This window comes from Primulina eburnea, chromosome 16 (genome assembly GCF_022965805.1).
Source record: "Primulina eburnea isolate SZY01 chromosome 16, ASM2296580v1, whole genome shotgun sequence".
Taxonomy (NCBI): Eukaryota; Viridiplantae; Streptophyta; class Magnoliopsida; order Lamiales; family Gesneriaceae; genus Primulina; species Primulina eburnea.
Window position 1 is genome coordinate 2,293,810 of NC_133116.1, and position 25,286 is coordinate 2,319,095.

General features: G+C 34.1%; 3 protein-coding genes across 3 annotated transcripts; 1 reads left to right on the forward strand and 2 right to left on the reverse strand.

Annotated features, from left to right (window-relative positions):
• Positions 1–99: 99 nt before the first annotated feature.
• On the reverse strand, positions 100–3,733 carry LOC140816314 (E3 ubiquitin-protein ligase WAV3-like). Its single transcript, XM_073175504.1, has 2 exons — positions 3,087–3,733; positions 100–2,385 (listed from the first exon to the last, which is right to left on the reverse strand). Exons 1-2 carry the CDS (start codon positions 3,315–3,317, stop codon positions 463–465), a joined length of 2,154 nt encoding a protein of 717 aa, XP_073031605.1. The 5' UTR covers positions 3,318–3,733; the 3' UTR covers positions 100–462.
• Positions 3,734–12,871: 9,138 nt separating this feature from the next.
• LOC140816275 (ATPase GET3B-like) lies at positions 12,872–17,649 on the forward strand. Its single transcript, XM_073175414.1, has 12 exons — positions 12,872–13,152; positions 14,024–14,235; positions 14,322–14,384; positions 14,502–14,612; positions 15,314–15,388; positions 15,473–15,541; positions 15,616–15,681; positions 15,851–15,925; positions 16,003–16,101; positions 16,356–16,490; positions 16,964–17,129; positions 17,239–17,649. The coding sequence occupies exons 1-11, from the start codon at positions 12,948–12,950 to the stop codon at positions 17,099–17,101; spliced, it is 1,248 nt and encodes a 415-aa protein (XP_073031515.1). The 5' UTR covers positions 12,872–12,947; the 3' UTR covers positions 17,102–17,129; positions 17,239–17,649.
• Positions 17,650–17,775: 126 nt separating this feature from the next.
• Positions 17,776–24,807, reverse strand: LOC140816274 (ABC transporter G family member 24-like). The gene is made up of 14 exons (XM_073175412.1): positions 24,377–24,807; positions 23,991–24,067; positions 23,221–23,481; positions 22,892–22,955; positions 22,650–22,796; positions 22,504–22,538; positions 22,240–22,313; positions 21,048–21,943; positions 20,459–20,755; positions 19,738–20,223; positions 19,420–19,568; positions 18,908–19,197; positions 18,685–18,818; positions 17,776–18,605 (listed from the first exon to the last, which is right to left on the reverse strand). The coding sequence occupies exons 1-14, from the start codon at positions 24,607–24,609 to the stop codon at positions 18,449–18,451; spliced, it is 3,300 nt and encodes a 1,099-aa protein (XP_073031513.1). The 5' UTR covers positions 24,610–24,807; the 3' UTR covers positions 17,776–18,448.
• Between the last annotated feature and the right edge of the window lie 479 nt (positions 24,808–25,286).

Consider the following 25,286-nt stretch of genomic DNA (forward strand, 5'->3'; position numbering starts at 1 on the left):
GTGACAATCTGGCTACCATTTGACGTTCGTGAAATTTTTGGGTACTGTTTGATTTTGATGAAATTATTGTTGGATCGATCATTCGTCTCACTCTCGATCTACACACCGAAATATCATAAATTTATCATACAAGTCATTGCAGTGTTTCTTATGATCAATACAATGATATGCATCCTTACAAATACCAACTAGAAACCATTTATCTCATAAAACGTATGTTCTTACATCATCTACACCACCCCCCAACAACGACACGACTAACAAAAAAGTTGTGAACTAATTCCCATATTTACCCCAATATATATTACACTCTACAAAGTTTATTTCTTTACACAAGTAGAGCACAAAAAGTAAGACTACCAGACCCACCCAAAACAAGACCGAAAGAGCCACATATGAGACTAAGAAAAGCCTGACACTTTAGGGATGCTTAGCAGTGATTGACGAATGGTTCCCATGTCATTACCTTGGTTTTGTTCGTGCTGCAAATGACCACGATGGTCGTAGAACCCTTTGGGTCGAAGGGCTAGCCAACAATGTAGCCTGAGAACGAGTAAGCATTTCTACCATTGATGGGGTTTGATAAGCCTGGAGTAGGCTCGAACCATCTGTAGAATCACCTCTAGCTGTTGCTCGTTGCCAGGAATGAGAGCTCAATCCCGACAGAATATATGCCCTTCCTGATGCTTCATACACATGTCTACTAGCCATTCTCTCTTGCATTTCTTTAAGCTCGACATCAAGAGCAACACACAGCTTGTCTTGAGATTTAGCTGATGCAGTTTCTGACAAAGCTTTTCGGCAATTCTCAAGCATAGAGACAGCACCAGTCAAATCCCCATTTTCAGCTGCAGTTCGTGCTTGTGCCATTGCTTCTGCCGCTTGGACCCTGTTTTGCTGCCTTTCCACTTCAATTGTGACGTTCTCTTGTATGACAGCTTCAGTTCTCTTGATTCTGACTTCTTCACCTTCCAAGGTCACCATTTCATTGGTCAAGGGGTCAGTGTACGTACACATTACCCTCAGCAATGATGTTTCGTTGCTTGACACCTCAGCAGGGACATTTATTGAAACGAGAAAGTCTCTCTCCTCATCAGCGTATAGATCTCCGACGTCAATACTTCCAGTGTGTTTATTGGGCAACACACGGTGAGGGTAGCTTCCAGCTTTTAGAGAGTCAAGATAGATTCTTGGGTCCACAGAATCTATCTTTACCTGCAAATTTTTTACCAAGACGCTCAAAAGACCACCAATGCACTGTGCAAAAGCATCCTGGATAACCCCTTCAGTTTCGATAAAAGAAAACGTCCCTCCGGAAATCTCAGCAATTGAATGCATTGATGATGCATCATGATCAGCACCAAAGCCAAATGTATGAACTGGAATCTTGAAACCTGAGCTCTCTTCACGGAGAAGAGATGAAGGAAGGAGCAACTGGTAATTTGGTTGATTTTGATTGCCATTGCCATTAGTAACTGTATATGTATCCTGCCCATCAGATAATAGTATAATACTGGCAACTGGGTTCTTTTCTCTTCGGTCTTCCATTATTTTGGCCCCCTTTCTCAAACCGTCAGCAATGTTCGTTCCTCCATTGGCAACCAGAGAATTAACAGCTTGAAGGGCAAGCTGCTGCCCTGTTTCAGACATCCTACGAAGAGGAAATAAGCGTCTAGCCGTTGAAGAGAAGGCAGTGACTGCCAATCTATCACTTGGACCAAGATTCTGAATCACAAAACCCATTGCCCGTTTTAGCAAGGCAAGCTTCGTACCTGCCATACTACCACTAATGTCAAGAACCGTGACAAGATCAACCGAAGCACGAGGTGTGTGAGAAGCATCGTTCTTGCCAAAATTGAGCCAACTATTTGAACAAGGAGCTTTAATATGAACTAAGACAGTAAAGCTTTCAAAAGCACTCGACTGTGGAGCTGCTGGAACTTCTGTGTATGTTTTAATTGACACTTTTGTTAGAACATCACTATATATGGGACGGTTGTTTGATGTGTTTTTCTCAGAATAATGAATTTCATGATCAAGTGCCTCATCATCATTGAGGAGTGATGGCTCAAGGTCCTGGAACAATGGCCCGACATGTCGTGTGGAATTGGAATGACGCAGTGGCAACCGGCGGAGAACTGTCATTGCACCATTATTCTGGGGCCAGTCTACTGGATTTACTCTCGCTTTTGCCACCCGTGTGTCTAAGTTGAGGCCTCGTAAGGGAATTTCTTTCCACTTTGCTCTGCAGACTGGGCAAATTTGGTTCCCATGTTTCACATTTGAAGCGATGCAGTGAAAGTGAAAGGAATGTGAACATTCCGCAGTAAATATAGCATGGCCATCCCCACGTCTCATTGATGCCAAACATATAGAGCAGGTCTTCTGGAAAGTGGAAAACATTTGGATGAGACGCGTTACGATGAACAAAGACATTTTATAAACATATCTAAAGAAACAATTACTAATCTCAGTTCCAAATACAATACCAAACAATAGAATCCATTTAGAGAACTGATTTTTAATACACGGATTGTGCAACAACCAGAAGTTGTATCAGATTAACTTCAGATCACGTACAAATCAATGGTGAAGAACAACTAATTGGAACTTCAGAATTCCTTGCTGCTATTCCCAAGCTCGAAACTTAAAACACAGGTTTTTAAATATGTCACACAATTCAAAAGAACATGACAACAGACACGATCTTTCTGTCTTCGTTGAAAACCAAATGGTCTTGGACTTGTCTTATCTCCTGCACAATCACTCGCAATCAACACCGCCTAAATGCAGCAACATGGAAAAAATCACATAGAAATCAGTCTCGCGAAGGGCTCAAAGACTTCGGTTGACACAGATTTTCCATTCTTTCAGTTACCTATACGTCAATCTACACAATCTCTCCCCATTTAACTACAAATTCTTTATAATATCAGCAATCAAATACAAATACAGCAAGAAACGTAAGACGTTAAGATGTAAACCTCCACCCCAACACACACACACAGAAGACAAACCAACACAAGAATTTACACAATCCTATAAAAAATTAAAGAAACGAAATAATCCAAAGAAACAAGGCAAACCTTAGAAGAAGATCTACTCAAGCTCTTGGAAAACCTCAGCCTATTCGAACTTGGCGTAGATGGCGCAGTGGCCCAGTCTCCTGGAGGCGACAGCAAGGCGGCGTCCGACCGCCTCTCAGACGACGGTGCAAAATCTTCATCATCATCATTGTCAGCTACATGATTTCTCGAACTATAAACACACATATTCAATCCAAGGGCTAGCTTTACTTTCCTCCAATTACTCTCCATTTCATATTATAATAGATGCACAGCAAAACCCAGTAAAACAAGACAATCCAAGCCCAAAAGTGAAACTTTTCAAGAAAAACGATGACAAAGGCAAGCACCTGAAACGGAATTACCCTCAACAAACACTGAAAATAGAAAATCACAGAAACGAAAGAAATGGCTGGTTCTTAGAATGGGATTCGCCTAAAAAAGCATTAAAATATAAAATAACTCGAAACGAGGAAGAACAAAAAAAGTGGGTCGAACTTTTCCACGCTTTCTGAAGAAAATAACACCCATGTAGCTATATAACAAAGATCGAAGGGGTGTGGATCTTGGGCTAGCTGGTGGTGCAGAAAGTAAGGAAAAGCGGCGGGGGGCGCGTGGGGTTGAAGTTGAATAATATCCATATCCAAGAAATGAAATGAACGAGCTGACCTTCGCTGTTTTAGCTTTGTTGCGACTTTATTTGATTGCGGGGTGTGGACCTGATTTTGACCTTGCATATGCTTTTTCTCTTACAAGTCTTTCTTTCATTTTTAAATTCCCTAATTTTACAATTAAATTAGATGATGTAATAATTTTTACAAGATCATCTCAATTATCGATTTTATGAAATATTTTTTCCTAACTTTGGTTAACCATTTTTTTTTTAAAAAAATCCCCAAATACACTTAGAAATGTCATTTTTAAAAATCAAATGGTTGATCAAATTTATTTTCCTAACTTTGTCTGATTTTTCCGATACAAATTAATCATAAGTGCTATGTGTTCTTTGTGGCTTAATATTTTATTGATTGCCCACTTATCTGATTAATATTATATTCCATATCTTCCAAGTGGATTGTGAAATAATGGTACACAAGAATGCTCACCTTCATCATCACATGATGGAAAAATGGGTTACATATTTTATCAAGCTTCATCAAGTTTCATTAGTTCGTGATACTATACGCATTTATGGAGTGAACAGAACGATTTTTTTAATATTATAGTTTGATATATCATGGATGAGCTCAATGCTTCTGGTCTATTTCTAGTCTAAATGGAAGACGAACACCCATGACGTGGCCAAGTATTTCTCTATAAATATCAGGTTTGAGAATGTTTAATTAATTCATTCAATATATTGTTTTTCATCAGTTGCTCTCCACTTATATCCTCAGTCTCTAATTTGAGCGTCGGAGGAGCTACGCAAGGACATCCTCCTGACCCCCTTCTAACGGTCTTGTTTGTGATTTCAGGCTCGGGAAAATTTTGAAACCTGCGTCTGGACTAGTGACACTTGCTGGAATCGGACCCTAAATTTCCTGCGAATATCACAGTTGATTAAACAAATAAATTTAAAATCAGAGTATAATCCACAGAGCTTAAATATTATGGTTTTATGTATTTGTATTGTTAAATTATGGGTAATTTGTAGAAAAATACATCTGTCCAAGATTAATTTAACATTCAGTACCCAACAGTTTTTTTTTGAAATTTAGTACCTGACAAAACACCAACTTAGCTTTTACTACATATTTCATGCATTTTTACATTTTTACCCTTTCAATTAATAAAAAAAGTATATAAATACTTATTTTGGTTGCACATCTTCTCTTTCCACTCATCAATCCCGATTCATTTGGATGACTTGTATATTTAATTTAAATATTTTTTATTAAAAAAAAACAAATTCACAACTAATTGAATTTTTTGAAATACTTAGTTTTACTTATGAAATACTTAATTTCAATTTTAAAATACTTGATTTAGTAAATGAAATACTCAGAATGTTTATTAAAAACTGGATATTCGAATATGCATTTAAAAAAAAACCGCAACTAATTGAATTTTTTGAAATACTTAGTTTTACTTGTCAAATACTTAATTTCAATTTTAAAATACTTGATTTAGTAAATGAAATACTCAGAATGTGTATTAAAAACCTGGATATTCGAGTATGCATTTTAAAAAAAAACTTTACGCAACTAATTGAATTTTTTGAAATACTTAGTTTTACTTATGAAATACTTAATTTAAATTTTAAAATACTTGATTTAGTAAATGAAATACTCAGAATGTGTATTAAAAAGCTGGATATTTGAATATACATTTAAAAAAAAAAATCGTAACTAACTGAATTTTTTGAAATACTTAGTTTTACTTGTGAAATACTTACTTTTAATTTTAAAACTACTTGATTTAGAAAATGAAATACTCAGAATGTGTATTAAAAACTGGATATTCGAATATGCATTTAAAAAAAAAAACAAATTCGCAACTAATTGAATTTTTGAAATACTTAGTTTTACTTATGAAATACTTAATTTTAATTTTAAAATACTTGATTTATTAAATGAAATACTCAGAATGTGTATTAAAAAGCTGGATATTCGAATATGCATTTAAAAAACAAAAACAAATTCGCAACTAATTGAATTTTTTGAAATACTTAGTTTTATTTGTGAAACTAAGTATTTCAAAAAATTCAATTAGTTGCGAATTTGTTTCTTTTAAATGCATATTTGAATATCCAGTTTTTAATACACATTATGAGTATTTCATCTACTAAATCAAGTATTTTAAAATTAAAATTAAGTATTTCACAAGTAAAACTAAGTATTTAAAAAATTCAATTAGTTGCGAATTTTTTTTTTTAAAATGTATATTCGAATATCCAATTTTTTAATACACATTCTGAGTATTTCATTTACTAAATCAAGTATTTTAAAATGAAATGAACATGTCATCCAAATGTATCTTGAAAGGAAATGCGAGCATTTGGTGAACTTACGTTACATATTCGAATATCCAGTGTTTTAATACAACATTCTAAGTATTTCATTTACCCCTCGCTAAACTACTTAATTGGTTCGACAATGATCTATGCTTTCGACGAGATTTCATATCCAATTGAACACGCCCTCTCAAGCTATGCCAAACTAATTCAACTCAGTGAAGTAATTAAATCTCTTTAATTATTTATCAAGGGTGAATTGCATGTCGTTTTATTAAATCCACTAGCTTTCGACCTACTGAACTATGACTATCGACGTATATCCGACTTCATATTTATCTGTAAATTTTAAATACACGGATTAAGTTACTTGTTCCTATCACGGGATATTCTCTTAAAGAACATTGTCCGGAAATCTTCAAATCTTCGCTCTAAGCCTTTTTTCTTTTTCAAAGCTTTGTGGCTGCTGAAAAGTCCTTGAACATGTCATCCAAATGCATCTTGGATGGAAACGTGAGCACTTGGTGAATTTACGCTACATATTCGAATATCCAGTATTTTAATACTCATTATGAATATCTCATCTACCAAATCAAGTATTTTAAAACTGAAATTAATTATTTCGCAGATAAAACTAAGTACTTGAAAAAGTTCAATACTTAGTTGCGAATTTTTTTTAAAAAAAATAAAGAAAATATATAAATAAAATGAACATGTCATCCAAATGCATATTGGATAGAATGCGAGCATTTGGTGAACTTACGTTGCATATTCGAATTTCCAGTATTTTAATACTCATTCTGAGTATCTCATTTACCAAATCAAGTATTTTAAAATTGAAATTAGGTATTTCGCAAGTAAAACTAGGTACTTGAAAAAGTTCAATGCTTAGTTGTGAATTTGATTTTTAACAAAAAAAAAAAATAATTAAATGAAATAAACATTTCATCCAAATGAATCTTGGATGGAAATGCGAGCATTTGGTGAACTTGCGTTGTATATTCGAATATCCAGTTTTTTAATACACATTCTGAGTATTTCATTTACAAAATCAAGTATTTTAAAATTGAAATTAATTATTTCACAAGTAAAACTAAGTATTTCAAAAAATTCAATTAGTTGCGAATTTGTTTTTTTTTTTTTTTTAAATGCATATTCGAATATCTAGCTTTTTAATACACATTCTGAGTATTTCATTTACTAAATCAAGTATTTTAAAATTAAAATTAAGTATTTCACAAGTAAAACTAAGTATTTCAAAAAATTCAATTAGTTGCGATTTTTTTTTTAAATGTTTATTCGAATATCCAGTTTTTTAATACACATTCTGAGTATTTCATTTACTAAATCAAGTATTTTAAAATTACAATTAAGTATTTCACAAATAAAACTAAGTATTTCAAAAAATTCAATTAGTTACGAATTTATTTTTGTTTTTTAAATGCATATTCGAATATCCAGCTTTTTAATACACATTCTGAGTATTTCATTTAATAAATCAAATATTTTAAAATTAAAATTAAGTATTTCATAAGTAAAACTAAGAATTTCAAAAATTCAATTATTTGCGAATTTGTTTTTTTTTTTAAATGCATATTTGAATATCCAGTTTTTAATACACATTCTGAGTATTTCATTTTCTAAATCAAGTAGTTTTAAAATTAAAAGTAAGTATTTCACAAGTAAAACTAAGTATTTCAAAAAATTCAGTTAGTTACGATTTTTTTTTAAAATGCATATTCGAATATCCAGCTTTTTAATACACATTCTGAGTATTTCATTTACTAAATCAAGTATTTTAAAATTTAAATTAAGTATTTCACAAATAAAACTAAGTATTTCAAAAAATTCAATTAGTTGCGAATTTGTTTTTGTTTTTAAATACATATTCGAATATCCAGCTTTTTAATACACATTCTGAGTATTTCATTTAATAAATCAAGTATTTTAAAATTAAAATTAAGTATTTCATAAGTAAAACTAAGTATTTCAAAAATTCAATTAGTTGCGAATTTGGTTTTTTTTTTTAAAATGCATATTCGAATATCCAGTTTTTAATACACATTCTGAGTATTTCATTTTCTAAATCAAGTAGTTTTAAAATTAAAAGTAAGTATTTCCCAAGTAAAACTAAGTATTTCAAAAAATTCAGTTTGTTACGATTTTTTTTTTTAAATGCATATTCGAATATCCAGCTTTTTAATACACATTCTGAGTATTTCATTTATTAAATCAAGTATTTTAAAATTTAAATTAAGTATTTCATAAGTAAAACTAAGTATTTCAAAAAATTCAATTAGTTGCGTAAAGTTTTTTTTTTAAAATGCATACTCGAATATCCAGGTTTTTAATACACATTCTGAGTATTTCATTTACTAAATCAAGTATTTTAAAATTGAAATTAAGTATTTTACAAGTAAAACTAAGTATTTCAAAAAATTCAATTAATTGCGGTTTTTATTTAAATGCATATTCGAATATCCAGTTTTTAATAAACATTCTGAGTATTTCATTTACTAAATCAAGTATTTTAAAATTGAAATTAAGTATTTTATAAGTAAAACTAAGTATTTCAAAAAATTCAATTAGTTGTGAATTTGTTTTTTTTTTTTAATAAAAAATATTTAAATTAAATATACAAGTCATCCAAATGAATCGGGATTGATGAGTGGAAAGAGAAGATGTGCAACCAAAATAAGTATTTATATACTTTTTTTATTAATTGAAAGGGTAAAAATGTAAAAATACATGAAATATGTAGTAAAAGCTAAGTTGATGTTTTGTCAGGTACTAAATTTAAAAAAAAAACTGTTGGGTACTGAATCTTAAATTAATCTTGCACATATGTATTTTTCTACAAATTACCCTTAAATTATTTATTGGTTTTGGTCGAAATTTCATTGGAACCCTTTTTCTATTTTGTGAAAGTTGCTATGATGGAGTTGCTTCACACGTGCACATCATTACACTAATGACCATTCTTTTATCGAGTGCTCGGACGTAATAATGAATATGTGTGTTTCTTCGTGTCATGTTGTTTACGTTAGACTGCGAAACATGATTCTTTTCTACGTTTGAATCTAATTACATGTATGAATTAATAATGTACTATTAATGAGTGAAGGTGATAAAATTAATAAAATGCTATGTTACTCTGAATCCCAACAATCCCAACTCGATCTCGAATTCCATCAATTTTCGGCTTAAAGGATAATATATTAAGTCGAGATTGTAGGATGATCGATTTGAACCAAAAGTTATAGCTTGGCTTGGCCAAGTTAAAATTAGCTTTGCCGTAAAAACTTGGTTAATTTTTTGTTTGGCTTATTTGTCGATAAAGATAGCACAATTTTCATTTTCACCGAGAATCGAGTTTCATCACGGAACTCATATTTGATCCAACTATGCCGCACTTGTCAATTCATAATTGTAATGCTTAAAGTAAATATCACAATTTATTGATTTCGTAACCTGAGATTAATAAATAATTAATTATTTATAAACAATGAAATATGACATATTTTGGTGAATGAAGTCCAAATGATATGAAATTTGGACATAACATAGAAGAGTGAGTCTCATATGACACCGTCTCACGGATCTTAATCTGTGAGACGGGTCAAGCCTACCCATATTCACAATAAAAAATAATACTCTTAACATAAAAAGTAATACTTTTTCATGGATGATCCAAATAAGAGATCCGTCTCACAAATATGACCCGTGAGACCGTCTCACACAAGTTTTTGTCAACATAGAAAGCTGAAAGATACAGAAGTTTCATATTTTGAGTTTTGAAAAATTTGATCGTTTGACATCGGTGTTAAAATGAACGATTTGCAAGTTGTGGTAAATGAACGATTTGTTAATGATAGGAGTTTAATTATATTATTCATATCAAAATAATTATCAGACGACCATGTCACACATAAATTATCAGACGACCATGTCACACGTAAATTTTTTCCATCGGTTTACATAAAAAAAAAAATAAAAATTTGTCCATTTACGTGCGTCGTAAATTGAGAATCTTGAGCAATAACTTGTCATGTTCTCAAGTGCAGAATATTGCACAAATCGAAAACAATATATTCTTTTCTGGTAAATGAAAACATAAATTAATGGAACGAGTGGAGTTCTCTATTCCCACTAAAATCTTTATTTACTTTTTACTCCCGCAAAAGGCTGTTACACAAAATGTATGCACAAACAAACAGAAAGGTATACAAAAAACAGTGAGGTAGGATCACGAACTAAACAGTAGTACAATGCAAAAATTAAAGCAAATCGAGGCCTGTGTGAAATACAGTGTCCTTAAAACAGATTCGTCCCCTCCGGTGTGTGCTGCGAGGATGAACGTGAACGTCTGTTTACCAGGATACAACGGGAAACCAGTAGCACCTTAGATGTACCTGAACTTTATCACGGGATAGAGCAACGACAGAGGAGCAGCCGGTGGAAGCAGCGGGTGCCGAGACAGGAAAACAAGAACAGGTTCGAAAATATCAGAGTGCAGGGGAGTGTTTTTTGTTTTCCCTGAATGACTTGAGGCTGCCTCTATTTATAGGCACTCATATGGACAGTCAAGCCTTTTTCCACTGCAAATCGGGCCCATGATTTGCACCCCTGCGCCTATGTGCGCGAGAGAGAGCCTCTTGACCAATCATTGTTACACTTCCATAAAGTATAACACAATATAAACTCACCAATGTTATGTTCATTTTCCAATGTGTGATATTTCCCACTTGCCATCTACTAGGCCTTGTCCAATTTCTCATTCAAAGAACAAACCCAATAAACCTATATAAGTCCAACAAAGGCAACCTTTTAAAAGGGAAAAAATACTCTTATCATTTTGGGGTGAAAATAATTAACTTTAATTTTATTCCCTTTTCCCCACAAAGACAACATCAACTTGTCTCTTTGAGAGCACCCGACAGAGATCTTGATTGTCTAGTACAAACAATATTATTATTCTGTAATTTCTTATTAGTACAAATTAAGCCACGGTATTCTAACATGTGTTGGTGTGTATGTGTTTTCTTTTCTTTTTTTGTTAATTATATGGTTTATCATAGGATTAAAAATAGAAACCCGTCTTCAATAAATCAACTTAGAGGTCACATTTAGATGAATGTATTTTTATTCTTATTGTAACAATAGATAAAATCTTAAATATATATCTTACTTATTTAGACATTAGATATACATAATATGAAGGATTTCAAATAATTTCATCATTTGATGAGTTTGAAATAAATCCTAGTTGTCATGAAATTTTATATAAATATAGAAGAAGTGAATTTGAATTTTACGGTATTTATTATATGAAATTACAAAAAAATATATTTTAACATATTTGAAATTCATCGATCCAAACACAATTTTATTTATATTTATTGAACGTGCGGTGTGTGTGATGGGTGTAGAGACCTTTGACAAAGGGAATCGTTCCATAAAACTTTTGTTAAAGGTGTAGGATTGATTCCTTTAAAATTTGAGAGACTTTTATGGGGAAAGTCAACCAGAAAGCTCCCTTTTCCTATATTCCATAACGCGACCATATGGATGTTTTACACTGTGTGGATCGCTTTTCAGGTGCTCATAGGCAGCTATGCATCCCAAGCTCGTTTCATGTTCTCGTGTTCTTGTCATTTGATGCAAAAATCACTTCACAAAATGATGTAAGCCTGAAACTCCTGGTTTACATATTTTCTTATAGCGCATCAACGGTTTCACACATCAACAGTGCATATGGTCTCCAAAAACCAAAATTATTTGAACTGTCCTAGCTTAAAAACTGGCCAATATAATTTCTAGGTTGATTACCAATGGTCTCAGAGATATACCCAACAAAAAAATCATAGATTTTGACCCACAACAGGACCAGATTAAGATCAACCCGTGTCGGTAGCTCCCCTTGTTTCAGATTGTGTAGGATAAGCAGATGGTTGTCGAAAGACCAAGGTCAAGGTCTCTCTTCTAGAATCTAATTCATGAAAAACTGGAACCAGTGAAGTTGACCCTCAATTTCCCGAATTAGAACTCCCTTTACCGTTTGCCATATGTCAGCTAATAGATTCAGGGAATAAATATATGAAACGATGGGAATAATTTATAAATATCTCTTATTGATTTATTAGAACATATTTGTTAAGAACAAAATTTTTTTAAGATACTTTTATAAGTCAATTTTGTGAGACTGATAGCTTATTTGAGTTATTTATGAAAAAAATATTGTTTTTTATATCAAAATTATTACTTATTATTGTAAATATGAGTAGCATTGATAAAAATGTGTGAGACCGTAGACATACTATTTATTAATTAAAAGACATAATATCATATTCATTATGATGTGTCTATTACTTTTTTGAGTATGTCTCTTGTGAGACGGTATCACGAATCTTTATCTGTAAGACGGGTCAATCCTATCGATATTCACAATAAAGAGTAATAGTCTTAGCATAAAAAAAATAATATTTTTCATGGATGACCTAAATAAGAGATCAATCTCACAAAATACGATCCGTGAAACCGTCTCAGACATGTTTTTGCCTAGTTTTTTAAGATGAAATTCTCGTAATTTTATCAATAATAAGAAAGATATTTTGTTATTAGATTTATATAAAAAAACAAAATTTTCATGCTTCAAAAAAAATGATACGATGGATAAAGAAAAAAAAGAAAAAAAGGAAGAAAATTTCCATGCTCCCAATCGAAATGATATGATAAAAAATGAAAAAAAAAATGGAGAGAAAAAATATCATACATCATTTAAGCTAATCTTTGATACTGAAAAGAAATTATAAAATAATGATTATTTTTGTCTATAAAATACCCAAAGGTGAACGGGTCGGGTTACCATAGCAACGGGTTGATCTCTAACATTTACCATCGTCGACCCATAGTTTTTCGTGACGATTCTAATGGCTTCCTCTTCTTTCACTTCGAATTCCATTGCAAATTACGCATCTCTAAAGCCTGTGACGATTATGATTAGCTATGGTTATCGTCATTCTTACTTATTCAAGACACCCCTTTTTGCATCTTTCTCGAAACTCAAGTCCAGTGGTAGCTCCAGCTTTGTGACTATTTCTATTGCCAAAAAGATGCCCCGGAGAAAATTTCTAGGTGAAATTTGTTGTTTTTCAGTTGGATTGTAGACGGGTAGTCGACGAATTTCCAGTTTTGTTGTGTATTTGTAGTGTCTTTTATGTTATAACTTTGTGTGTCTTTGTTTCTCTTGCTATATGGAGCAACATATATATATATATATATATATATATATATATATATATATATATATATATATATATATATATATGTATGTATATATATTTGGATTATCACACACTTGAATGGCCCAAAAAGGCTTTTTGAATTGATGAAGAGGTTAAGCAGAGGATGTGAAGGCTGTCCTTGGCTGGAACCATTAGGGGAAGAATTTGGTAGATGGATCCTCAATGACTCCTAAATGAGTGGACTACTGACAGAATACAAAGTCAAAATTGAATTTTGTCAATCCAATTAAGTCAACTAATTTGAAATCACGGATTAAAAATAAATCTATTGTTTCATATCCATTTTTTTGTTACTTGAATTCATGAATTCTGCTTAGCAACCTGGACATTTCGTCTTTGTCAAGGGAATTAGTTATGTATTTGGTTAAAATTACATTATTCTATACAAAATGTGTTTAATGGAAATAGTTTAGCTTATAAACACGAAGAAGATTGAAAGCTGCAGATAAGTGGGTTTAATGACAAATGACTAAGTAAGTGATTGTATTCCATTTATTTTTATCTGTTAAATCGTTGGAGAGTGTTTTAACTGAGCTAAAGGAGTGTGTGAGAAATCTATTAGATGCGATACGGTGTAGAAAGTAAAAAGGCTGGAATTGTGAAACGAGGATTAATCTTGGTCAATAATAACCTGCCAGTGTTCCCTTTTTTGGTTAATTGAGGGGGTACAGCCGCGTATCACTTAAATTATCTTTTGGCAGTTAGATCAGTTGCTGCTCCCACAGAATCTGTTGCTGGCTTTGACGAAATGGTCTGTGGAACACAACGCAAATATTACATGCTTGGTGGAAAAGGAGGAGTTGGAAAGACCAGCTGTGCTGCATCACTTGCTGTTAAATTTGCAAATAATGGTCATCCCACCCTAGTTGTTTCAACTGATCCTGCACATTCCTTGAGTGATTCCTTCGCTCAGGTTATAAGTGTCTTCATATTTATTTCAGAACAGTAGGATTTCATCGATGAGGTTTGAATGTGAATTCTTTTGGGCTTCTTTTTCAGGATTTAACTGGAGGGACGTTAGTACCTGTTGAGGGTCCCAATTCTCCGCTTTTTGCACTTGAGGTGAGAGGGGCAGTTTTCTCTAGCTATGATAATAATCTTGATAAACTGCAGTTCTTTTTGAGAAGATCCTTTTAGTCTTGTGCACAATTAGCAAAATTCAATGCATCACTGTGGCAGATAAACCCTGAAAAAGCAAGGGAAGAATTTCGAAGTGCCGGTCAGAAAAATGGTGGAAGTGGAGTAAAAGATTTCATGGACGGAATGGGGCTTGGTATTATTGCAGACCAGGTAATCCGTGACCCTGGTCAAAATATCTCTTTCTCTGAGTAAATGTTGATCATTAAAGTTATGGAAATTCTACAATCAGTTTGATGAGCAAGGTATTATATTAATTTGTTTTCATGTGTTTACGCCACTTTGACTAGAACTCTGCCGAGCATCGATGTTCTTTTGCGAATGCATTGCTCATCCATGAACTACTTCTGATTGCTGTTGGAATTGCACCTTTGAATTGATGCACAAAGCCAATGCCTTTTCCATGTCATTCATTTTTATCAATCTTACTGGATAAGACTAGTTGTTTCAAGCATTGTATCCAAGTCTATCACTTACGTGGGTTAAAGAAGCATTTAACTCGAAAAAACAGTTCATACATGTTACTTAAAATAAAAAAAGAAAAACAGAAGGTGTTTTATGTTTTTAGATTTAATAATGTAACAGAGTTTGTTTTATCTTTAAAGAGAAGCTCAAGAGGAAGTTCAAAAAGTCACATTTTCTGATTTTGTTTTTCTAACCGTTTGTTTAAACTTTAAACAATATAAAAATCTGATCCAACTTAAATTGTTTCTAAAGAAAACCATTTTAGAACAGCTTCTACATCAAATGGACTTTTGGTTTGAAGTGTTCTCAAGAACTTGGAAAGGGAAAAATTTCTTTCTTTCATTTCATCCTCTGGTGGTTTGTTGACTTTACAATTTCTGTGGGAATAGCTTGGGGAACTGAAGCTTGGAGAGTTGCTGGATACACCACCTCCTGGTCTAGATGAAGCTATTGCAATTTCAAAGGCATGTATTAAATTAGAAAATCTTGCTGACTTTGATACGTTTTAACACTTTTTTTAACTGTTGTTAATATACAAATACTTACAGGTTATTCAATTTCTTGAATCGCCAGAGTACAGTATGTTTACTCGAATAGTGTTTGATACTGCCCCCACGGTGAGAGAAACAAGATTTCAGTTCATTTTATTATTCTGATAAAAATCTATTCATGCTCAGTGGCTATGCTACAGGGTCATACATTGCGCCTCTTGTCATTGCCAGACTTTTTGGATGCTTCTATCGGAAAGATTTTGAAGGTACAACTATTTAGGATGGTAATTGTAAATTGTAATGTATGTAATTTGTAAACAATGACGAAAAACCTAGATGTGTCTTACAGCATAAATTTTTTTATTAAGCTATTTTTTCCCTCTTTTATTTGTCAACTTTTTACCCTATATTTTTTATCGTTCATGCTTGTTACAGTTGAGGCAGAAGATAACTTCAGCTACTTCGGCTATAAAATCACTCTTTGTCCAGGAAGAAAACCGGCAAGATGCTGTAAGTTCAATTTATTTAAATGCTCCCAACATGCTGTCTATCTTGTTGAATGTCTGATTTCAGCCTTTATTTTCCAGGCTGACAAATTGGAGAAATTAAGGGAGAGAATGATAAAAGTGAGAGAGCTTTTCCGTGATACCAACTCAACAGAGTTTGTCATTGTAACGATTCCCACGGTATTGACAAGTTTGAACACATTCTGAGGTTTTGTACTAATGCTATGAAAATCTACAAAGAATTATGTTACAACTCTTGTCCTACAGAAAGCAAAATCACGTGTTCTCTGAATTTATGGGTAGTGAAACACATTTTTTATAACTGTAAATCTTTTCTAATCAAGGGGAGAGGCATGGGTATGAAGCCACGATAGAATATCCCTCCCCTAAATTGTACTAAAAGATAAAAATAAACCAAGTTTACTGTGGTTTAGGTGATGGCCATCAGTGAATCATCAAGATTATGTGCGTCCTTGAAGAAAGAAAGTGTTCCAGTTAAGAGACTGGTTGTTAACCAAATTCTTCCTCCATCTGCCTCTGACTGCAAGTTCTGTGCAATGAAGAGAAAGGTATGAAAACTTTTGAACTTTCTTTTTTACAGTAATCTCTTTGGTAGAAGTCATGCACGCCAATGTATGGTTTAAAGAATTGAATTTGAGTTTGGCCTGTGTCACTATTCAGTTCAACTGTATTAAAATGTTTAACTGTTCTAACAATTTGTCCTTCAGCAACCTCTAACTCATGATTGTAGCTTGATTGATTAACACAGAAGAGTAAATGTGTACGCACTGAAAATTCGTTTGAGAAATTAATTTTTTGTACCTCGAACTTATGATTGTAGCTGGATTGATTAGTACAGAAGGGTAATTGTGTACTCACTGAACGTTCATTTTGAAATTAAACTTGTTTTGTATATTTAGAAAGCCCCTTTTTTGCTTCCCGGGCTTAGGCATGTATTTATGTTATGAAAAATCGCTAGCAACTTGTACTTCTTTCGACCACTTATCTTGTCATATTGAATAAAAAATCTACATTTTTTCAGGATCAAGCACGTGCTTTAAGCGTGATTCAGAACGATCCAGAGCTCTCTAGCTTGAAACTGATCCAGGCGCCTCTCGTTGATGTAGAAATCAGAGGTGTTCCTGCTCTTCAGTTTCTTGGGGAAGCTGTTTGGAAATGAAAACATCCTGATGCTGACATCTATTTGGGTAGCGTCACTCTTTTCCCAAAGATACATCTAATCACACAATCGTTTCCGAAAATTTAAAATTACATTACTAGATGGGTTACCAGCTCACCATGAAGTATAATTTATAGGGGTGGGATAGTTCATGCTAGAGGTCCCGAATCTCAATCAATATGGCGTTTCAGTACAAAGTCGTTGCACTGTTCCAATTCAGTTACCTTGTCAAACCGGAAATGGGCTTGTTAGAAGCATTTGAATCGAGCTTTGGCTCTTGCTTTTGGAAAAACTGCCATGGTGGTACCAGTTTTCGTGCCTCATCATGTTGCTAGGAAGATGAACGTAGTTTTACTTTTAAGTGTTCCATACCGGACAAATTTTCTTCTTCTATGTTTTTTATTTTATTTTTTGAACACAGGATTTTGTAGGACAGATGAGGAAAATAACGTGAATATTTAACTTGTATCTCTTTAGAAGATCGACTGTTGTAATGAATTTGATTGTTCAGTTAGTGTAGTTAATTTCATCTTTAGTTCCGAAGATCACTTTCATTTTCCTTGGTGATATACTTCCAGCCTTGTGTTTTGTTTTCTGCAACCTTTTGTCTTCCAGGATTGACAACATACTTTTGCTACGTCTAGTTGGGTGACGTTGGTGGATTGATACATCATTACCATACCAGCTGTGTATTTTATATTAGAGTTTATGTGACAATTGTTGGTAAACAACATGACAAAATTGTTCTGAGGAACCGATTAATACAACAGGGGAATAAAAACACCGAGGAAGAAGAAAGAAAGGGTACGTGAGGTGAATCTGATGAGAAATACTCGCTGACTAGCAGATAGTATAGAGTAGATGTAAGAGGTCACAGGAGGACAGTGTGGAAACTTTATTAGAGATGAGTAGACAGATTTTGATTTGAAAGTATGAAAACTCAAGTGTGATCATCAATTTTGTGTATGTAACTGATAAAACAGAATAGTTATCAGGAAATATAATTCTACACAGAGCCAATCTCGAACATCATATCCTACAGAAATTAACATTTCTACTTTCACAATGTCGTCTATCATAAGCTCATCCATACACGATACTCGAACAGTTTAGGTACAGTCTCTGTTGATAAAGATTGCCTCCAAGGATCAATTTTGCGGCAACCAGTTAATCCATTGATTGAAGCAGTTCGTTTTATTTACACACTGTGTTGTCTCGTAGCATGAATGAACGTTCGTATGCAGGTCTATCAAACTCATCAACATTTGGCTTTTGCAACCGAGGTGGATGTAAATTATTAAACCAAAAAACACTGAAGATTGTCCCAGGAATGCTCAATGCTTCGACTCACTTTTTTTGGAGTGTTACCATACCAATGAAAGCGATGGCACGACAGATTAGGCCAGCAAGAATTAGTGTGCATAAACGAAAAATCCAATGATGAACGTTGTACCCATACTTGAGTAATGAACCACAACGGGTTAATAGCCACACACCATAGTATCTGAAATTCAAATATACGAGTAAGAAAAGCCAGTCTAAATATCAGAAAATTAAGGACACTAGTACATGTTGCAACTCACCGTTCTGCGTTTGCGATTACAAATGCTTCTAAAGCCCACTTTGGGTAACAAAAATCTGCTAAAATTTTCACGAATTTGCTCCCATTCGACTGAGTCGCGATGAGAGTCAGAACAACAGGAAGTAATACCGAGCACTGCATGAATTAAAAGATTCCAATTCTTCATTCTTATAGAAGATCAAACTATAATGATAATAGTTATTTAGATAATGCTATCAATTTACCAGCTGAGAGGGACCAGGTTCAAGAAAGATGGCCAGCACATAACCAATACCAGTAACACAGTAAACAAGGCAGAGCAAGACAATGTAGTTATATGTAAAGGTCGATCTTGGATTGCTGAAGAAGTAAAACATTGAGAGATAGACCACAGGTTTTATCAGGGTATTGAATAGGTCGACGGTGTCTTTGGACGAAAAATGGGCCAGGCTGCTAATGCCAGAAGCACTCTCCCTCCAGTATTGTAATTTGTCGAGAGAAAATGATCTTAAAGCCGCGATCTTGCACAATAAAGCTGAAATTTGGCGAGTTAGAAACACCACGAATCAATAATGGGAAATTAGTACTGAAGAAGAAAAGTGGGTGAATGTTGAGCAAGTCAAGTCATGAGAAGGAAGCCAACAAACAATTTTGTAGCTTTTGAACCAGAGGACAAGAAAATGTCGACGGTGGTACATAAAAAGATGAACAATTCATTAAAATAGTACAAGTGAGCCCAAAAATTTAATGAACTTACAAACAGCAATTATTGTATATGTATAAGCACCGAATCCAAAGGTCATATCATTTGCCTTGGTCAGTGATCCCAAGCATGCACCTGCAATTAACAGGATGAGATAATCCACTGCTTGCGTTTTAGCTTCTCGCAGCCGTTGCTTGCCGACCCTGAGATATAATGAGATTAGAAAACTAAATAATGATTTTGTTGGGAAAAAAAGCAAATAAATAAAGAATATCAACATATAATAACCCCCCATTATATGACGAACATATCCCACAACTGAAATTAAGTCAAATGACATTTCTGATCAAGATCATCTTTGAAATCATGTACCTTCCAAGAAAATACTTGTATTGCACAAAAGTGCTTGGGGTTCTTCGATTTGACAAATCAATCGACCTAAGGAAGTTGTGCCGTATCATGTCACGCTGCCGCTCCACATTGCATTTAACATCTTGCCATACTTCCCCAGCAAACGAATGCTCCTCCGGGACAGAACAAGGAATCTCATGACCACGATCACCATTCAGTGGGGATGTACCAGGTCCTGCATATTTTCTCAGATCTGGGGGCACAGGATAACCATTATGTAGCATCCATCTAACAGGAAGTTCTGTATAACTCACGCCTGAGCTTGAGCTAGTTTTAACCATTCCCTCCAAAATATCGATGAAGTAATCTGGAGGATTAGTTCGGTCTGGTATATTGATGCCAAGACTTGAAAAATAATCTTCAACATTTTTCACAGGTCCGTGATAGACAGTGAGACCTCCTCTTGCCAAAAGTATTAAATCATCAAACATCTGGAACAATGTATAGCTGCAACAAGAAAGCGAAAAGGAAGTATCAATTCAAAGGCTTGTCCTTGAGAAAAATATTAGGATACCATCACATGAAAATTTCGATTTATTGCTATTCATCTAAATGCCACTAGTTCTGTAATTTCTAACAATAAGTGCACTCACAAACAAAAATAGCAATGTTTAGCTGCATACATTAGCAATGATCAGCTTTTTTCAAAAGCCCAAAGCATAAAATAGGTAGTTACTGTTACCTTGGTTGATGGACAACCATGCAGATATTAACCCCTTCCAGAGCTTCTCGTCGAAGTGATCTTAGAAGTAGCTGAGATGATGAGCTATCCAACCCCGAAGTTGGTTCATCCAAGAATAATAATGACGGTTCCATTACTAACTCTAGACCAACATTTACTCGTTTTCTCTGACCTCCAGAGATACCACGTTTCTCCACTGTTCCAACTAATGAACCCCGTATTGCCTGTAATCCCAAGGCGTCAATGACACGCTCAACAATAAGAACTTTCTCAGGCTTTTGTAAATCTGCAGACAGTCTTGAAAATTTTAAAATATAAATGCCATTGCATTTTGTGATGAAAAGATTTCATTAGTACAAGGGAAAATAGGGCAAAAGATCAAGAACCTGAAAATTTTATAAAGAGTGAACTGTAAGGACAATTATGTTTTCATTCTACTTTGTCACAAACACAGTTCCACATGCACATACCCCACTCTAATATCCAATAAAGGTCTAGATTATAGATCAATTGTCATGTTTTGTTGTTGTCCACAGCCCCTGTCCCCCTGCATCTATAAATAAAATATTAAGTACTAAACATCACGTACCTGCATCTTGCACTAAACCATAGATTCTCTTCCACAGTCAAATTCCCATGCACAATATCATCTTGCGGCACAAAACCAATGATTTTTCTGTATGAATGAATAGATATCGCCTTCCCATTGATGAATATCATTCCGCTTACTGTGCATCCAACTGTTTTTCCTGCAAGAGCTGAAAGAAATGTCGTTTTTCCAGCACCTGATGGACCCATAATAGCAGTAATACGACCAGGTCTTATCTTCCCTGTAACGGACCTCAAAAGATCTTTATGTTTGCCCTTTAGAGTGACAGTTAAGTCTCTGAAAGAAATCTCAATTAGAGGCCGTTTAATAGGATCTCTGTTCGTTGCCATTGAAATGACACCCGAGAACGTAAGCTCCTTGTTGCGCTGCTGTTGAGCTTTCTCTTTCTCAAGTTGTGCGTAAGCGTACTTGAAAATCTGACTGTGAGTATGAATATCCTTTTCTTTCGAGATTATTTTCTTGCCATTCATTTCTCTAGACTCTAGATCAAAACTCTCAAAACTAGCGGAATCACCTTCAATTTCATATATCATGTTCCTAAGATGGACGGGTTCGGTTTTCTTAGCTTGAGATGCAGTAGGTGACAAAGATGGATACAAATCGCACGTAGTTTCACTCTCTGTTTGATTAAAAATTATAACTTGATCAGAATTTGGTATATTCTTCTTCGAAAATCTGCCAGAAAATTGTGACCGAAATTCTTGAGAATGCTTTTTGGCAGCCTCTTTAGCAGCTTTCCACCTCGCACGGGCTCGCGTCTTCTCCCTGACAGTTCTTGCCGCTGCTTCTCTGGATTTGGCGTATCTCCTTTCTCTTGTGGTAAGTATTTGGTCGGAGCAGTTATATATTATGATCAGAAGGGTACTTAGTGCAGCCTGCGACATTAGTAGTTCATACTTTATCAACTATTCCCGCATACATTAAACTAGATACTCAATATGTGAGTAAAAACACGACAGATAGCTAGCAAAATATTTTTGGTCAAATATTTAAAAATACATATATTTTCTCGTGCTCAAATACACTGGAAGATCATTTTTAATTGATCAATGTTATTCACCCAAATATCCCATTAGATTAGTGAGGAAACATTATCTTATCTGTTTAGTAATTGATATAATACATGTCATGAAACATGGAAACACTGTCAAATTCGAGTTTAATTACTTACAATTAGCATAATACCATACGCATGAATATCTTGACTTTCTGTTTTGGCATTGCATGTAGTCAACTTGAAGCATCCTGACACAGTCGCCATTAAGATGCATGGGTTGAAAAATGTCAGTATAATAAATAATTTTAACAGTAAGTATCCAGTTAATAATCTATTCCAAGTACAAGCTTTTCACATGCAACTATGGCAAGCCAAGGACAGAGAAAGAGAAAGGAAATAAAGAGACAATAATATGGTGTGCTTTAACTCGAAACTCACGTTGTTCATCTGTAGAACCCATTGGACAGTAATTTCTGAAAGTTAGAAAACAAGGAAATAAAACGGAGTGGTTAAAATTGAAGTCTAGAAATATTCAAATAACAAAAAATCGTTTTTTCGACAGTTTTTGAGATATGAATCACTACCCACTGCTGCAAGGCTTTGTCTCAGTACTTGAGGGGCAATAAGAACCCGCCAAACAAAATAACTCATTACTTGAATGAGCATCTGTCCACACATTTGCACCACCACAAGTGTTACTTGAATCTCCTGGAGGTGGTTTGTAAGAATATCTGTAGATTCCTACTAACGAATAAGTTATGCACATTACATGATGGAAAAACACTGAGTTTACAGAAGCATCATCACATGTACACATCGTACTTACGGTTCACACATGCTTGTATTAGGATGGAAGGTTGCAAGTGGACAGTAGGAACCCAATGGACATGCTTCAATTTGGAAAAAAAAAACGAAATACTTAGGATGTCTTTATCAAATATTGAACGAGAATAAGACTGAAAACCTCAAAACCACAATGCATGAATCACATAATACTGATCAATAGTTTTGTGAGCCTTACTATAATAAAAAAAAACATTTTTTTACTTTGGAACAGACTCATCATATAGAACACGGAAAGATGACTACATGCAGGTTCAAATATAGAACTAACTCGATAAATTTAAAGTTAAATAAATTTTCTTGATAACTTACGCATCATGCAAGTGATACCATACGGACAGAAGAAACCTTCACAGCAAGACTGGCAATTAGATTGCCTCATAGGTATTTGATGAGGGTTCTTAAAGTCGGTAGGCTCGTCAGAGCCAGTGCCACAAGCCCATCCTGGCTCGCAACCAGCAACCCAATGTGTAGAGTTACAGTTCCTATTAGGCTTAATGCGATTCCAACCATGCTTCAAGCTATTAAAGTAAACTTCCATCTCTGCGGCATTACATAATCTTGGAGTGACATCTGTGGTTGAAAAACTAAGAGGTTCAAAGATAGAAGTGCTAAATTAAAAGCTGAATAGATTTGAAAGTATGCGATTTATAAAGGTCATAAATTTAATATATAATCCATATTTGGTGGGGTTTGTCTATAATTTACTTTGTCTGAAATTCCAATGATCGAATTTCAAAGGTATTTAGTTATTCACAGCTGAAAAGATGAAGTCAAACTACAGAAACTTTTAGTCAATTCCATATCAAACTGACTCCAAACTTTGATTCGATTTACGATAAGCATGTGTCATGAATACAAACCTACAATGTCAGGATGTAAAACGTTTGGAAAAAAATTTCCAATTTTACTCGCGCACTAACTCGAGATATTTGTAACAAAATCTGGATCATTCCATCCCACAATCCTAGCTAGGTCCCGTCTCTTTTATCATGTAACTTTGTATTCAACAATCTAGAATTCATGTCCTTAATTAATGTCATTAGTTTACAGTGAAAACCAGCAAAAGTTGACCGTATTACCTCCAGTTTTGGCCAGGCAAGCAGCTACAAAACTCAAATCTGAAGAAAAATTAAAAGCTGTGTTCCATTCAGCTTCCCTGCACATGAATATATGATATAAAGTAAAATGTTACACATTCTGATCGAATAATTTATCTTTAAAACCCGCCACCAACCAATAAAACACCCCAAAAAGGTTTTTTTTTTTTTTTAAAAAAAACATCTTGGCTAGTTTCTGTAATTTTCTTGAAATATGAAATAAAATTGAGCTATTAAATCTCAATACACGTTTTTTTTTTTTTTGTAAATTTCAGCATTTTATGGGAATCCTCCACCGAACACATGCACCAAAGATTTCAGAATATATATATATAAACAAAGCTGGAAATGAGAGTCGAAACACCTACGGGTCCTCAATGCAAAAGCTGTAGTCTTGAATAAGTTTACTGGAAAGAATATCAGAGGTCAGATTATTGAGCCCATTGTGCGCCAATCGTGTCAACAAATCAAGATTTTCTGGAATGGGTGGACTGAATTCACCCACTTGACAGCGCACCAGCTGCAGGAAATGTGACCGGAGCAGCACAATACAGATAAAGAAAGCAAACAGCGTGGATGAACCCAGCTTCCTTCTACTCATTATTTTGCCAGACTGAAAACACCACAAATTCGTGGGTGAATCCCAAAGGAGATGGTGCAAATATTGGTTTTTCCGCTGCTTAATATAATGTGTTAGAATCTCTTTGTAAACCAAACTGTAACGTGATATTGTCCGGGAGAGTTCTTGAAAGCTAATCGCTTGGAATTGGTTTGCCCACGGTTGGTGTTTCTATATAGCGGACTGTGTACATACATATGTTTACACAGTTATAAAATATTTTCCGAACGAATACACGATAGGTTTGGCATGAGATCCTATCTCTTCACGTCGGCACTATTTGATTATTTTATTTTTTTGTTTTAATTAAAAATTGACTGCATCGTCTATCACTGTTAGTCTCGATTGCAAGAAATAATTATTGCACTCTAACAAAAATTACAGCTAACAATACAATTTAAATCTTTCAAACTGTACAACAATTCAAATGTCGTGTTTTAATTACTCTCAGCAAAAACAAGTATTGCACTTCAACAAGGCTTTCAAAAAGTTTATGTCTTTATTGAATTTAACCGAAACAAAAAATTATTTCAAACCTTTATATTTTAACTGGTTATATTAAATTCACAGCTAGCGGGAGCAAACATTGATTAATTATTATTTTTTTTTAAAAAAAGTGTGTGTTTTCTTCGTAATTGCCAAAGTTGGAGGGAAGGGCG

What these genes read in the sequence shown, in the direction of transcription:
- LOC140816314 (XM_073175504.1), bottom strand. Translation starts at nt 3,317, where the DNA reads ATGGAGAGTAATTGGAGGAAAGTAAAGCTAGCCCTTGGATTGAATATG. An exon ending in TGAGTAGATCTTCTTCTAAG is followed by an intron (nt 2,386 to 3,086) that starts GTTTGCCTTGTT and finishes TCCACTTTCCAG; the next exon opens with AAGACCTGCTCTATATGTTT.
- LOC140816275 (XM_073175414.1), top strand. Translation starts at nt 12,948, where the DNA reads ATGGCTTCCTCTTCTTTCACTTCGAATTCCATTGCAAATTACGCATCT. An exon ending in AAGAAAACCGGCAAGATGCT is followed by an intron (nt 15,926 to 16,002) that starts GTAAGTTCAATT and finishes TTTATTTTCCAG; the next exon opens with GCTGACAAATTGGAGAAATT. An exon ending in TCTGTGCAATGAAGAGAAAG is followed by an intron (nt 16,491 to 16,963) that starts GTATGAAAACTT and finishes ACATTTTTTCAG; the next exon opens with GATCAAGCACGTGCTTTAAG.
- LOC140816274 (XM_073175412.1), bottom strand. Translation starts at nt 24,609, where the DNA reads ATGAGTAGAAGGAAGCTGGGTTCATCCACGCTGTTTGCTTTCTTTATC. An exon ending in ACAAAGCCTTGCAGCAGTGG is followed by an intron (nt 22,539 to 22,649) that starts GTAGTGATTCAT and finishes TCTAACTTTCAG; the next exon opens with AAATTACTGTCCAATGGGTT. An exon ending in AACCTGGTCCCTCTCAGCTG is followed by an intron (nt 18,819 to 18,907) that starts GTAAATTGATAG and finishes TAATTCATGCAG; the next exon opens with TGCTCGGTATTACTTCCTGT.